The following is a 14348-nucleotide window of genomic DNA, read 5'->3' on the forward strand; positions in this document are numbered from 1 at the left end:
TTAAGAATGTTAGTGAATTTGCATATGACACCAACATTGGTGGTATAGTAGTCGGTGAGGAAGGTTATCTAAGTTTTCAACAAGATCTAAGTCAGTTGGAAAGATAGGCCAAGGAATGGCGAATATAATTTAACTGATAAGTGAGGTGTGTTGCACTTTGGTATGTCAAATCAGAGCAGGACATAGTAAATGGCAGAGCCCTGGAGAATGCTGCAGGAAAGAGTACAGATTGACAGTTCCCCAAAACTGAAGTGTCAGGTGGACAACGTGGTAAAGAAGGCAATTGGCCCACTTGCCTTCTTTGGGAATGGTCTTTACAGTAGTTGGGACATCATAATGCAGCTGCTTAAGTCTTTGATGAGATCACATCTGAAATACTGTGTGCAGTACTGGTCACCCAACCTTAGAAAAAAAAGTCATTATGTGGAAAGGGTGCAGAAGAGCCTTATTAGGATGTCACTCGGCTTGTGGGTTTGAGGTTGAATAGGCTGGAACTTTTATAAGAGGCTGAGGGGCGAGGGGGAATCTTGAAGTGTATAAGATATCGAGGGCCAGGGATAAAGTGAACGCTCAATATTTTTCCCAGATTGGAGAATTCTAAAACTAAAGAGCATAGCTTAAGATGATGATAAGGGAGAGATTTAAGAGGGACCTCCGGGACAACCTTTTCACTCAAAGGGTGGTCTGCAATTGGAATGAGCTGCCAACGGTAGTTATAGAATTACTCTTAAAAGACTTTTGGATAGAGAGATATGGATAGATAGGGCTTAGAGGGCAATGGGTCATATGCAGCCAAGTGGATGTAGCCCAGTATACCAACTCAGTTGGTGTGGACAAGGCGGGCCCAATGATCCGTTTCCATGCTGTGTGCAGCTATGAATAATTCATCACTCGCATTATGCCCATTTCATGTTATGGAAATTTGCTTTATAGCATATCTTTGTCTCATTGTTGATCCAGCTAACAACAGTGGTATTATCAGGAAACTTGATGCACACTGCCAATTGACCCAATCGACCCACCACTGGTCACGACCATACATGGAACAGAGCAAAGGGCAGAGTGCACAACCCTGAGGATCACCAGGGAGGAGGGGCAGGGTGTAGGAATGTTGGGTGAAGGTTGTGACCAATTACAACCAGCACAGCCAGGAAGTCCAACGTCCAGTTGCAGATGAAGGCTCCAAGGCCAAGGTTCAGAAGTTCAGAGATGAGCTGATTTAAATTTGTGGTGCTTGGGAAGTTATCTAAGTTTATGATTGGGAGAATTTTTTGTCTTTTTTTTTTAAGCCTTCAGGAACATATGGCAAGCGTGCTAATTTTTACACGTTGTAAGGATCTTTGAGTGCTCAGTCACAGATTGCTCTTGTGTAGGATTAATCTGTGTGGAGAAAAGTTTATCTATTGCCCTAGAAGGTCAAAATAGTTTCTCTAGCTAGAGAATATTTCTCCTGTGGATAATGTTTTCTTCGGCCTGCTCAGATCCAATCATTCCACCTCCTCTCTCATCATTAGAGCATAATTTATTGAGCATGAACATTCTTGTATGGGTAGAAGGGTGCTCCTTATATTATTTCTCTAATTTGTGCTTGTTTCTCATTAAGGACTGGCTTCTGAAATAATAGCTACAGGCCCAAGTATCTGCAGCTGCTGATCTAACATATCAGCAAAAAAGCTTGCTCAAACTTGCACAGAATCACACATGAAAATGTCTTTCAAATACCATTTCAAAACACTCTAGTTGGAAGATTGTAATCATAGGGCTTTTAAATAAAAATTATGGTGATCTGCAACATTGTTATAGCAGTAGTTGAAAAGGAAAGGAATTTCTAGGATAAAATAGATCAATTTAAAAAATAAGATTGATAGATCAGAAGTAAAGTGGCTTTTCCTAATTCATCAGTAAGTAGGTGATTTGTGATAACAATGTTTCATTCAGCAAATTCCTCATTTCTTAACTGAGGTTTGCATTTTGCTCTTGGGGTTTGCTGCACTTTTGTGTCTCATGGATATTATTGGCATTGGAACAACTGGACTTAAGTGGGTTTGTGGGGATTATCTACGTAAAATACTACCAGTATTTTGTAACATCTGGTGGGGAATCAGTATGAATGCATGAGGAATCTGTTGGTTCACCAAAATTCAGGATCTGTGTTTGATTTGTTCCAGATAATATGTTAAACTCGGAGAATAAATAATATCATGTCTGGAGAAAGCAGCATTTCTTGAGGATTATTTAGTAGGCAAACCCATAGTTTCAGGAGTGTTTGTGATTTTTCAACTGTTTCGGAAGTAGTCAATGAAGTTACTTCGGTTTTCTCAATACATCATGAAAATCGAGTCAGCCACCCCCATTTATACTTGACTAGTATAGAAAAAACAGAGCAATTAAGGATACTGAATGTCTGTGTTTGAGTACATTCTCATGGGAAATCTACTTGAGGAAGTGCAGATGTGATTGAGGTATCTTCGGTGGTCACTAATATGTTTGAGTTTAACTGTTCCTTGAAATCCTTTGGACAGCGTACCCCACCAAATGCCATTCTCAGATGCCAGTTTGACTTTGCAGGGCTGAGATCAGCTTGAATGTTGAAAAGCCTGTGTGATGTATTTCGTTGAACCTTGCAGAGCTGGGGGACAATGAAGGACCCCACAGTACAGTTTAAAGAACAGTAAAGCTAGGAAAGCAACAGAATGATATTGTTTGTTGCAAGGAAAATAGAAGGTTTGCGTAGACTTTATTTTGGCGACTACAGGGCATTGGAATATTAACATCTAAAATAGTGTGTTCAATTCTAGTCTCAACAGGATTTATAGAAATTGGAAGTCGTTCAGAAGTTTACTGCACTGATTGCTCGAATGGCAGAAAAGGTTGGGCAGGCTACCTGTTGTAGTTTAGAGTGACGAAGTACTTAATTGGTGTGTGTAATATCCTGAGATAGTATTAATATGGAAAAGTTGTTACTGTAGAGGAATCTTAATCTAAGGTAATCCTATAAAAATAAGGGGCTGTCCATTTGAGATAAGTATTTTTTTATTTTGGAGAGTCGTGAGTCTGGAGCTCTTCCTCGAAGGGCAGTGGAAAGAGAACATTTGATAAATTTTAATGTAAAGTTTAATATTTTATAAGCAAGGAGTGAAAGGTTACAAGAGTAAATGGAAGTGCAGTATTGAGGTTTATTATGTGTACTGAGATACAGTGAAGTGCATTCGTTTGCATGCCAACCAATTGACATAAGGCTACACATAAGTACAATCAAGCTCTACACGTACAACAGGTAGAGCAAAGAGAAAAATACCATCGTGCAGAATATAATGCTAAAGCATTATAGCTTTACGGAAATTTGACTGTTTTCCTCTGGAACTGTAATGAGACGGGAAGATCAGGACTACACCCTAAGTTATGGGAGAATTGTTCTGAAGTCTGATAACAAAGGAAGATGCTGTTCCTGAGTTTGATAAGTACTTTCAAGCTTTTGTTTTTTCTGCCCAACGGAAATAGAGAGAAGAGGGAATGATTGGGGTGAGAAATGTTGCTGATAATGTTGGCTGCATTCTGAAGCAGCGTGAAGTGTAGATGGAATCAATGGTGGGGAGTCGGGTCTGTGTGATGGACTGGACTACATCCACAATTCTCTGCAACATCTTAACAGCCTTGGTCAGATCTGTTCCAAACCAAGCTGTGATGAAGGGTCTCATCCCGAAACGTCTACCATTCTCTCCAGACGCCTGTCCCCACTGAGTTACTCCAGCATTTTGTGTCTATCTTTGGTTTAAACCAGTGTCTGCAGTTCCTTCTTACAACTACAATCTGATAGTATGGTTTCTCTGGTGCATTTGTAAAAGTTGGTAAGATTTGTTGGAGACGTGCCAAACCTCCTTAGTCTCTTGAAATAAAGACGTTGGTGTGATTTTTATGGCCGTAGTTTCAGTGGGCCAATGGGGTTGGCCCAAGACAGACTGTTGATAATATATATACCGAGGAGCTTGAAGCTCTCGCCTTTCAATTGTACAGCTGGAAAATGTGGGCTTTTTGATTGCAACTAGCTTTTATTTAAAGTGGATCTCTCTGAAGAGACTCATTTCAAAAGTGTTGGAGTGAATCATGGGAGGCTGAGGGGATGATCTAATGCATATAAAATTGAGGCATAGATAGGGTAAATAATCTGTCTTTTACTTTGAGTGGAAAGGTCAAATACTGGAGGGCATAGGTTTAAAGAGAGGGGGAAAATTTAGAAACGTGTGAGGCAGTATTTCTCACACAGTGATTGAACAGGTTTTACACAATGCAAGACGATAATGTAGGCAAGGCTGTTGACATAATCTATATGGACTTCAGTGTGGCCTTTAAGGTTTCACATGGCAGGTTGCTCCAGAAGGTTAGATTGCATGATATCCAGGGGGAACTTGGTAAATGAATACAGATTTGGCTTCACATTAGGAAGCAGAGGGTCGTAGTGGAAGATTGATTTTATTTTTGGATCAGAGACCTGTGACAATTGGTGTTGAGCCCATTTCTGTTTGTCATCTTTATCAACTACTTAAGAGAATGTAAAGGCACGATTAGAAAGTTTGCAGATGACAATAAATTAGGTGGTTTGTACACAGTGATGGCAGTTATCAACAATTATATCTTCACAAAATGCTGGAGTAACTCAGCAGGTCAGGGAGCATCTTGGGAGAGAAGGAATGGGCGACGTTTCGGGTTGAGACCCTTCTTCAGACTGATGGATTGTTCTTCAGAACAATTATATCTTCATCAGCTGAGCGGGGGGGGGCTGAGTAATGTCTAATGATGTTTAATTTAAATGAGAGATGTTGCATTTTGGGAAATCAAACTGGCATAACCTTCACGGATTGAAGGAGGTGCCGGACCACCAATTGCCAGAAAATCTGTGGTAGACCTGTGCACTTGTAGACCAGATTTGACCTGTAAGATGTTCACAAGTCTTAGGATCTTTCTAGCTATTTGGTAGTAAGTAGAAATGCTAATTTTCACAATATGTTAGCATTTCAGTTATACTTGGATATTTAATTCATCAGGGACTGCATGCTTTGAAATTGTGGAAATCATATATTAGTGCTACAATAGAATTTTGTGTTTTCGTATACAGTATAGATGACCCCACACACTGACCCCCCATAGTTAGAAATGCAGCTGCAGTGACTGAAATGTTGCTCTCATTCCTTCTCAAGAGAGTTATCCAAACAATCAAGGGTTTTCAATTATGCCATGTTACCGTGGTCAATTTTTAACGGTTTTTGTATTTTATCATGCATGTTGATCTCAGCCAATCTCTTCAAATGAAGTGCCAGTGTTTTACATAATCCGAGAGTAAGGAATAATTGATTGGAGTGCTCAAATTTAGTCTGGTATTTTTTTCCCCACTCCATGTCTTTGGTTTGGTCACAGTTGAAAGTTGCTCTTAAATTGCTTTTTCCTTTTAATCCAGTGCATTGCCAATCACAGCAACATCTGTGTTAAAATTTCTATTAAAATTTCTATATAATTTACAATACCCCTACTACCTTAAAAGAAGAGAAAATAATTTCCCTAGACCAACAATTTCATCCACGTGGCTAAACTTGGTTAGAGTTTTATAGCACAGAAACAGCTCCCATGGCCCAATTTGTCAATGCTGACAAAGATGCCTCATCTAAATCCCTCTAAACCTTTCCTATCCATGTACCTGTCCAAGTATCATTTTAAAACCCGTTAAACTATCTGACTCAACTACCACCTCCAGATAGCTGGTTCCATATGCCCACCACCACCTGAATGAAAACAGTTATCTCTCATATTTGTATTGAATGTTTCCCCTCTCATCCTGAACATGTGTACTCTTGTGTTTGATTCCCGTACACATGCAAAAGACTGTACTCAACCTTCATTACTCCTCATCCTCTTCATTAGATCACCCCTCTGCTTCCTGCCTACTCTAACTTCTCTTTTCCCATCCTTTAATTTCCTACAAATCAAATGTGTAGCCATGGCCACCCACATGGACCCCAACTACGCATTTCTTTACATTGGCTACATGAAACAAAGTGTTCCAACCCTTCTCCAATACTCCCTGCTCTCTCTGTGTTACATTGACTGCATTTATACTGGTTCCTGCTTCCCATGGAATTCATCAATTTAAGCAACTTCATTACTAACTTTCTCCTGGCTCTCAAATTCACTTGGATCATGTCTGGACCCTAAGATAGACACAAAAAGCTGGAGTAACTGAGTGGGTCAGATGGCATTTCTGGAGAAAAGGAATGGAACCCTACTTCAGACTCTTATTCTTGCACCACCTTCCTCACTACTCCCCATGTATCTCAGCAGAGGCAAAAATTCACATATCTCCTACTGCATTTGGTGCCCTCATGTGGCCTTCTCTTGATTGGCGACACCAAGTTCAGACTAGGCAACTGATTTGTAAGGCACCTGCTCTCTGTCTGCAATGGCAATCCCAGGCTCCTAGTTACATACCATTTCAATCCTCCTTCCCATTCCCGCACAGATGTGTCCATCCTCGGGTTCTTCTCACTGCCAGGGTGAGTCGAAATGCAAATTCGAGGAACAACACCGTGTATTCCACCTGTGTAGTCTACAACCCAATGGCATGAACGTTGAAGTAATTTCCCTCTGAGGTCCAGTATGGTCCTTCCTTGAATTGGGTTATCCACACGCTGTTTCAGGAAACACTCTTGAACACACATAACAAATTCTGTCATGCCTAAGCCTTTTGCACAGAGTAAGTCCCAGTCAAAATTAGAGAAGTTGAAGTCGCCCACCACGGAAACCCTGTTGCTTTTGCAAATATATAATAATCTGTCGACATGTATTTCCCCCCTCCTGCTGGTTATTGGGAGGTTAATTGTATAATCCCATTCGAATGATTGCAACTCTATTTTTGAGCTCTACCCAAATTGCCTCAGTGAACGTACGCTCCAGTATGTGCCCCGAGCTGAGTGCCTCAGACGTCCTCCCTGATTAGTAAATTAACTTCTCAACTTATCTCCCTCACTGAAACATTAAATCTTGAACATTGAGCTGTCTGTTCTGACCTTTGGCAACCAAGTTCTCCATATTGGCCACAACGTCAATCTGATCCAGGCTTTAAGGTCATCTGTTTTATTCGCAATGCTCCCTGCATTTATTGAAATGAACACACTTCAGCCAATCATTTTTACAATATTCCTTATCCTGTCCCTGCCTAGCCTTCCTTTGAGATCTACTGGTCATATCCTTTACTTTTTCATTCATTTGATGACCAACTGCTCTGTTTCCCACCCCCTGCCACTCTAGTTTAACCCATCCTGAGTTGCTCCAGCAAACTTCCTTGCAAGGTTTTGATCCCCTGAGGTTCAGGTGCAACCCAACCCTCTTGTACAGGTCACCTCTGCCCCTGAAGAGATCCCAGTGGTTCAAAAATCACCTCTGCACCAACTCCTCATTCACACATTCATATGCCCTGTCCTCCCCTTCCTCTCCTCCTCATCATGTGGCACTGAGAGTAATCTGATGCTTAATACCCGCTTTTTAAACTTTTGGCTAACTCCCTATTCTTGCTCTACATAACCTCTTCTCTCTTCCTACCCATGTCATTTGTGCCAACGTGTTCTGGCTCCTCTTCGTCCACTTTGAAAATGTTTTGCATCTGCTCTGAGACATCTGACACCAGAGAGACAATATGCCATACTGGAGTCCTATTTGCAGCCATAGAAACTCCTGTCTGTCCCCCTAACGAACGTGTTTCCTATCATAATTGCTCTGTCTGCCCACCCTTCCCTGCTGCACCTCAGAGTCATGCCACTGACAGGACTATTGCTGTGGCTCATCGCTGAATGATCTCCCCCTAGCCCCTCCAACAGTATTCAGAAGAGTGCGTTTAGGAAGGAACTGCAGATATTGGTTTACACTGAAGATAGGCGAAATGCAGGAGTAACTCGGCGGGACAGGCAGCATCTCTGGAGAGAAGGAATGGTGACAGTTTGGGTCGAGACCCTACTTCAGACTGAGTCAGGGGAGAGGGAGATACAGAGGTATGGATGTGAAAACAAGACATCAAAGGGGATACGGGTCAAGGAAGGATAGAAAGGCCAGTATGGTCTCGCTCCGTGCAGGTTCAGAGATTGCTTCGCTGAACACCTCCTAAACCTACATGATCTCTCAGTTGCTAAAACCTTTAACACACCTTCCCATTCTCATACTGACCTTTCTGTCCTGGGCCTTCTCCACTATCAGAGTGGGGTCCAGCGCATAATGGAGGAGCAGCATCTCATATTTTTCTTGGGCACCTTGCACTCCTGCGGTATGAATATTGACTAACTTCAAATAACCCTTGCTTTCACTCCCTCTCCATCCCTCCCCGTCCTAGTTCTCCGACCAGTTTGACTGTCCTCCTGATTAAATTTTTATCTCTGTGTGCTTCGTTGTCATCTTCCCCAAGCAAACAATGATCTATTCTACATTTTCTTTGAGCTGCGTCCCCTTTGATGTCTCGTTTTCATACCCTCCAAAAGAATCTACCTGTTTTGGAGAGAAATTGTCATGGGATTCCTCCACTCTCCGCCTACTTCCTTTTTTGGTGGTCATCACAGATTTGGCATGTCCCACAGATGTATGGACTGGTCTCCCCGAATTCCTATATCCTGCAGGAGGAGCATGCCAATACCCTAACTGCCTTTTGCACTGTGCTATCACAAGATCTTGAAAAAAGAAAAGACTTCTCCTTATTTTACCCTCCACGTCAAAGCAGCCAGCAGTTTTTCGACCTTCACCCTCCCGTCTCCTGCCTCCATCTGCCACCTTTTTTCCTTTTTGCTTTTTTATGTCTGCCTCCATCCACCCACCTACCACTACATCACAAATACATTCCTCCTCCTTCCCTACTATTTGCCCAATGTCCTTCAGTTCCTTGTTCTACCAATCACCTCTCACTTCCATCTCACTGTCTGCCCTCTTTATATTGGTTTTCTCCTCTCAGTCTAGATGCAATGTTTCAACCCAAAATGTCAACCATTTATTTCTGTCTGCAGATGATGCTTGACCTGTTAAGTTCCTTCAGCAGATTGTTAATCGTTGATGTTGTGCTGAATGTATACTCTAGAATTAACTGTGGTGTTGTCAACTCGTTGTGACCCTGAAATGTATCCAACTGGCTCTGTGCCAATTAAAATAGAGACACGAGAGGCACAGTGGCTTTTTTAGATGTAGTGGGCAAACCTCTGCAGGGATCTTCACAAAATCTAGATAGCTATTTGGCATGGTTTTCGTAGTTGTGTCTTAGCTCTACATACATGACACTGAGCTATTTTAAGGAATATATGCGATTACCAAACATGCATGCATATATAAAGTAATAAAGTGATGATAGCAGTTATTAAATGTTTTCCACTATTTTGTTCAAATTTCAGAAACTTTTATAAAAGTTTAAATAAAAGGTTGTGAGTGTAATTTCATTGCAGAATGCTAATTTAAATTTACTACATTTTTAGACTTCATGAAGAAGTCTTGGACTTCTACAATTTCATGTCACCACGTCCCGAAGAGGAAACAATGCGTAAAGAGGTAGTAAAGCGAATAGAATCTGTTATCAAGGAGCTTTGGCCCACAGCTGATGTGAGTATTACAATATAGAACTACATATCCACCTAATTCATTTCCTTTTTTAATTTGTTACACTGAGAGGAGTACAGAATTTGTAAATGGGATTTAATTCTTTAAATTGGCCCCGTTGCCAAACAGAAATTTGGACTTGAATAGAAAAAAAAATCATATCAGATCATAATTACAGAATTGCAAGGCATTTTCTGTGCATTTCTCTATGCACATGTATATATTTCTATATGCATATACGCATAAATATTCAGAGACGTCATGATGGCTCAGCAGTAGAGTTGCTGCCTTGGTTCGATCCTGACTGGGTGCTTGTCCTTACGGAGTTTGTACGTTCTCCCCGTTAAAGCGTGGGTTTTCTCCGGGATCGTCAGTTTCCTCCCACACTCCAGAAGTACAGGTTTGGAGGTTAATTGGTTTCTGTAAATTGTCCCTAGAATGTGTGTAGGATAGTGTGAGTGTGAGGGGATCGTTGGTCGGCATGGACTCTGTGGACTGAAGGGCCTGCTTCCACGCTGTATCTCTAAACTAACTAAAAATGTGGAATTAAGTGTACATTTAGGAAATAAATAGGGATTCCATATTATTGTAATGAAAGATTACTGCAAATATTACATTGGAAGAAATGTTTGGATTTATTTAAGCTAAATGTAATTATCCAGCATTAACCAAATAAACTGATGCGATGAATACACTTGGTGAAATTTTCAAAGAAGATTATTTATTTAAACAAGATTATTTTCCAGGCTTTTAAAAATATAGTAATGTGAAATTGGAAAACTTTTTGTTAGTAAATTAACGTGTCAAGGCTTAGGTTGTCATTTTTCGGCACTCAGTTATAGCAGATGTCTTTGGTTAACACCAAAATAATAACAATTTTTGAAAAATGCATGCATTGCACATGTTAGCAAAACAGATTTTAGTCCAGATTTTTGGGCTGATGGCAAGCAGACTGCTCACACTGAATCATTGCTGCCCACACTTGCTTTCTTTTCAATGCCTCAGCATTACATTGTCAGGGATAGGGTGGCAGAACCACCCAACTTGCGCGAATTTATTGGAAAATCTGTGGATAATGAAACCATCTTGTAATAATTTCAAAAACATGCGAATTAATTACTCTATTAAAATTGCAGTGAGTTCACAATTGTTTTGTTGCCAGGTTTTCTTAATTTTGAAATTAATTATTTACTGTCAAATGCATAAGGACATTGAGGTGCAGGCACAATGGAAATCTCGTCTGCAGCCACTTCGCAGGCACAACCCAAACAACATGAGCAGTGGATTATACACAATTTGAACATTGATAGTGTAAGAGGTGGTTTATAGTGTTCCTTTGTCGAGGTCAGATTACTGTTGCATGGTTGGTTTAAGAATCTGATTTCTGAGGGAATGTAACTGCTCCTGTACATGATGGTGTGGGACTTTAGGCTCCCATGCCTCTTGCCCAGTGGGAGCAGCGAGAAGAAGACATGGCCTGGATGGTGAAGATCCTTGATAAATGCTGTTTTCTTGACACCGTGTCTTGTATAGATGCCTTTGATTGTGAGGAGACCAGTACCTATGATGGATTGGGCTGAGTCCATCATTCTTTGCAGGCTGTTGCGTTTCTGGTCATTGGAATGAGTGTATCAGGCCACAATGTAACAAATCAATATTTTTTTTACATTGCGTCTGCAGAGCTTTGTGACACTATTTGGTGACATGCCGAATCTCTCTAAACTTCGAAGAAAATAGAGAGGTTGGCCTGCCAGCTTTGTAATTAGATCCATGTGCTTGTTCAGGTCATCCAAGAAGTTAATGCTCAGGAATTTGAAGCGAACACTCTCCACCAACAACCTACCAAAGAAAACAGCCGCTAACTTCTCCTTTCTGAAGTCAACGATGAAGTTGACTTCCAATTTCTAACTCCTTCCTGAAGTGTCTTAATCCTTTTTATACTCCACTAGACGGGTGTGTACCCGTTGGGTGCAAATCTCTGCTGAGCGTGGTCCTGCAGGCGCGGCTGAGGGAGGGTGGGGGGGGGCATATAAAGGGGGTTGAGGAGGAATGGTGGGTGGGGGGGGAGGAGAGGTTGAGGGGGGGGTGGAGTGGAGATTTATTCAGACCGCGGGGGAATGGCGAGTAAGGTGGGACTGAAATTGTTACGCTGTCATGTACCGTTTTTTTCCGGATGAAAACCGCACGAGGAAACATACGGCACAAACAAACAGGGAACAAACATACAGGAAGTGGGTAATAAACAAGATGAGAATTTTAGTTATATAATATATATATATATATATATATATATATATAGATAGATAGATGGTGGACATAATGTTATATCATGGATCCTTAATTGTTAGTAGTATTCTCAGCAGATTGTATTGACATATTCTGTTGTGCTGCAGCAAGTAAGAATTTTATTGTTATATCTGGGACATATTACAATAAAACATTCTTGACAAGAATTCAAACCTTATTGTTCCATCGACACAATTAGCCCTTGCTTTATCAGTGACGGTCCCTTCCCTCTGCAGGATTAGATGCCTTACTGCAAGTTAGATTTGGAGAGTAATGATGCTTTAAGAAATTAATTGGAAGCTAAATATAGTTGTTTCTTTTCAGTATAACAACGTATCCCAAATTGAACCTATTTATTTGTTTGCTACCTTTAACTAATTTGGAGAGAGGTGATTGATTCTTCCCCTTAAAAAAAACTTGCATCTCAGCAAAAAATTCAAACAAATTAGCCTTTCATGTGCAATAAAATGATACGAGACAAAATGATAAGCTAAACCTTGTCTTTCTGCCGTACAGGGGATGAAAAGTGATCTTTTAAACTAATGAATATATGTTTTATCTACAGGTTCAGATTTTTGGAAGTTTCAGCACGGGTCTCTATCTCCCAACCAGGTAGGTCAAAATTATCTCCCATCATACCAATTAAAGAATTTGTTTTTGGAAGTTATTTTGAATAGAATTTTTTAATGTCTCATTTATTAAACGATTTTTAAAGGGATAAATAGGACTTTGTAGTTGTAAACCATTTGTAACCATGACAATCTCAAGATATCCCAAAGTGCCTTTAAAACTGACAGTTATGTTATTTGAAAACATGCTGTCTGTTATAATGTAGAAAATCTGACCCAGGCAAGGCCATGCAGCTTTTTATAAGCGAGTTCGGTATCTTGACTGAGCAGGGCCTAAGCATTCTCGCCGGCTGATCTGCTGCGTGTATACAGACCTGCGTTTCATCTGTATTTTCCAGTTTTGCTTCGGAGATTGGTAAGAAAATACAGCTTTAAGAAATATTAATTAGGTGCATTTATGGTTAATTTGTACTCCGGTAGACACAAAATGCTGGAGTAACTTACCGGGCCAGGCAGCATTTCTGGAGAGAAGGAATGGCTGATGTTTCTGCTCGAGACCCTACAGGAAGGGTCTCGACCTGAAACGTCAGCCATTACGTCTCTCCAGAGATGCTACCTGTCCCGCTGAGTTTCTCCAGCACTTTGTGTCTTCGGTGTAAACTAGTCTACAGCTCCTTCTTGCACGTTAAAAAATCCCCACGCTTGGTGCTTCATTGTGGGTTACAGCGCTTCTTCCCACCCCAGGCAATGACATTTGTGTCACCTCCCAGAGTAGACAGGGGCGATGCACAAACCCGCCCTCATTCCACACAAACCTCGCTCCTCCTCCCCTACGCCGCTCCCGGGGATGGTGGTGCCAGCAGAGGCAGTGTTCGCCAGTGCTGGTTCCCTGTAGCTGGTTGTGTGGGTCTTGCTCCCTCGATCACACCCCCGCCGCGCATTTCCGATTGCAACACCTGTAACCTGACGGAACGGCACCCGACAGGTATATGTCCGTCTGCCCCGGGGACCACTCTCATGGCAGCACTGGCTGTGTGGATTGAGCCGTATCTACTCTGGGAGGCGGCATATACCTGTCGGGCCTCAACCTGAAATGTCCCTTCCTCTAGGGTCTCGACCTGAAACGTCAGCCATTCCTTCTCTCCAGAGATGCTGCCTGTCCTGGTAAGTTACTCCAGCATTTTGTGCCTACCAGAGTACAAATTAACCATAAATACACTGAATTAATACTTTTTAAAGCAGTATTTTCTTACCTCTACGATGCAAAACTAGAAAATACGGTTGAAACGCAGGTCTGTATACACGCAGCAGATCAGCCGGCGAGAATATTTAGCCCCGGCGAGAATATTTAGCCCCTGCGACCTATGACCAGCGCATGCTCAGTCAAGATACCGAACTCGTTTATTGACATGGGTAAAGACAAGAAATCCTGCTGCTTCCCTTGTCCTTTTCACTATACAGGATGGTAGTGTGAAGAGTGTCACTTTAAGTTATCTGAAGATCAACATCTCTGACAGTGCAAAGTACCATTTAACTTTCAGCCAACATGGAGTATTACTATGTAAAATACAAAGAATTTGCAGCTTCTTGCTGAACCACAATTGGCAACTAACGGGGTTGTACATACAAGCATGAACGTAGATATTATAGACAGTGACATATGATTAGATGTACTTTATGCTGGAATTTTTACTCTGCTGTAAGTGCTTATTTAAAAATTTAATTGTAAACATACAATTGTCTATTATGCATGCAAGGTACAAATTTAAATAATTGCATGGACATAGTTTAATATGGCATTAAAGCCATTAAAGTTGTTTCTTGGTCTTTATACTTGCACAATTAGCCTATACTAAAGAAGTGTGTTTCCTTTTTCCGTGCAGT

General features: G+C 41.2%; 1 protein-coding gene across 4 annotated transcripts in view; it reads left to right on the plus strand.

Annotated features, from left to right (window-relative positions):
- Positions 1–14348, plus strand: part of tent4a (terminal nucleotidyltransferase 4A) — a 64211-nt gene that overhangs the window by 22133 nt on the left and 27730 nt on the right. For all 4 annotated transcript variants that reach the window (XM_078420208.1, XM_078420220.1, XM_078420227.1 and 1 more), the window contains exons 2-3: positions 9489–9612; positions 12461–12507. In XM_078420208.1, the coding sequence (XP_078276334.1) occupies positions 9489–9612; positions 12461–12507 (171 nt within the window). The remainder of the gene's footprint in view (positions 1–9488; positions 9613–12460; positions 12508–14348) is intronic.

Source organism: Rhinoraja longicauda, chromosome 2 (assembly GCF_053455715.1).
Source record: "Rhinoraja longicauda isolate Sanriku21f chromosome 2, sRhiLon1.1, whole genome shotgun sequence".
NCBI lineage: Eukaryota > Metazoa > Chordata > Chondrichthyes > Rajiformes > Arhynchobatidae > Rhinoraja > Rhinoraja longicauda.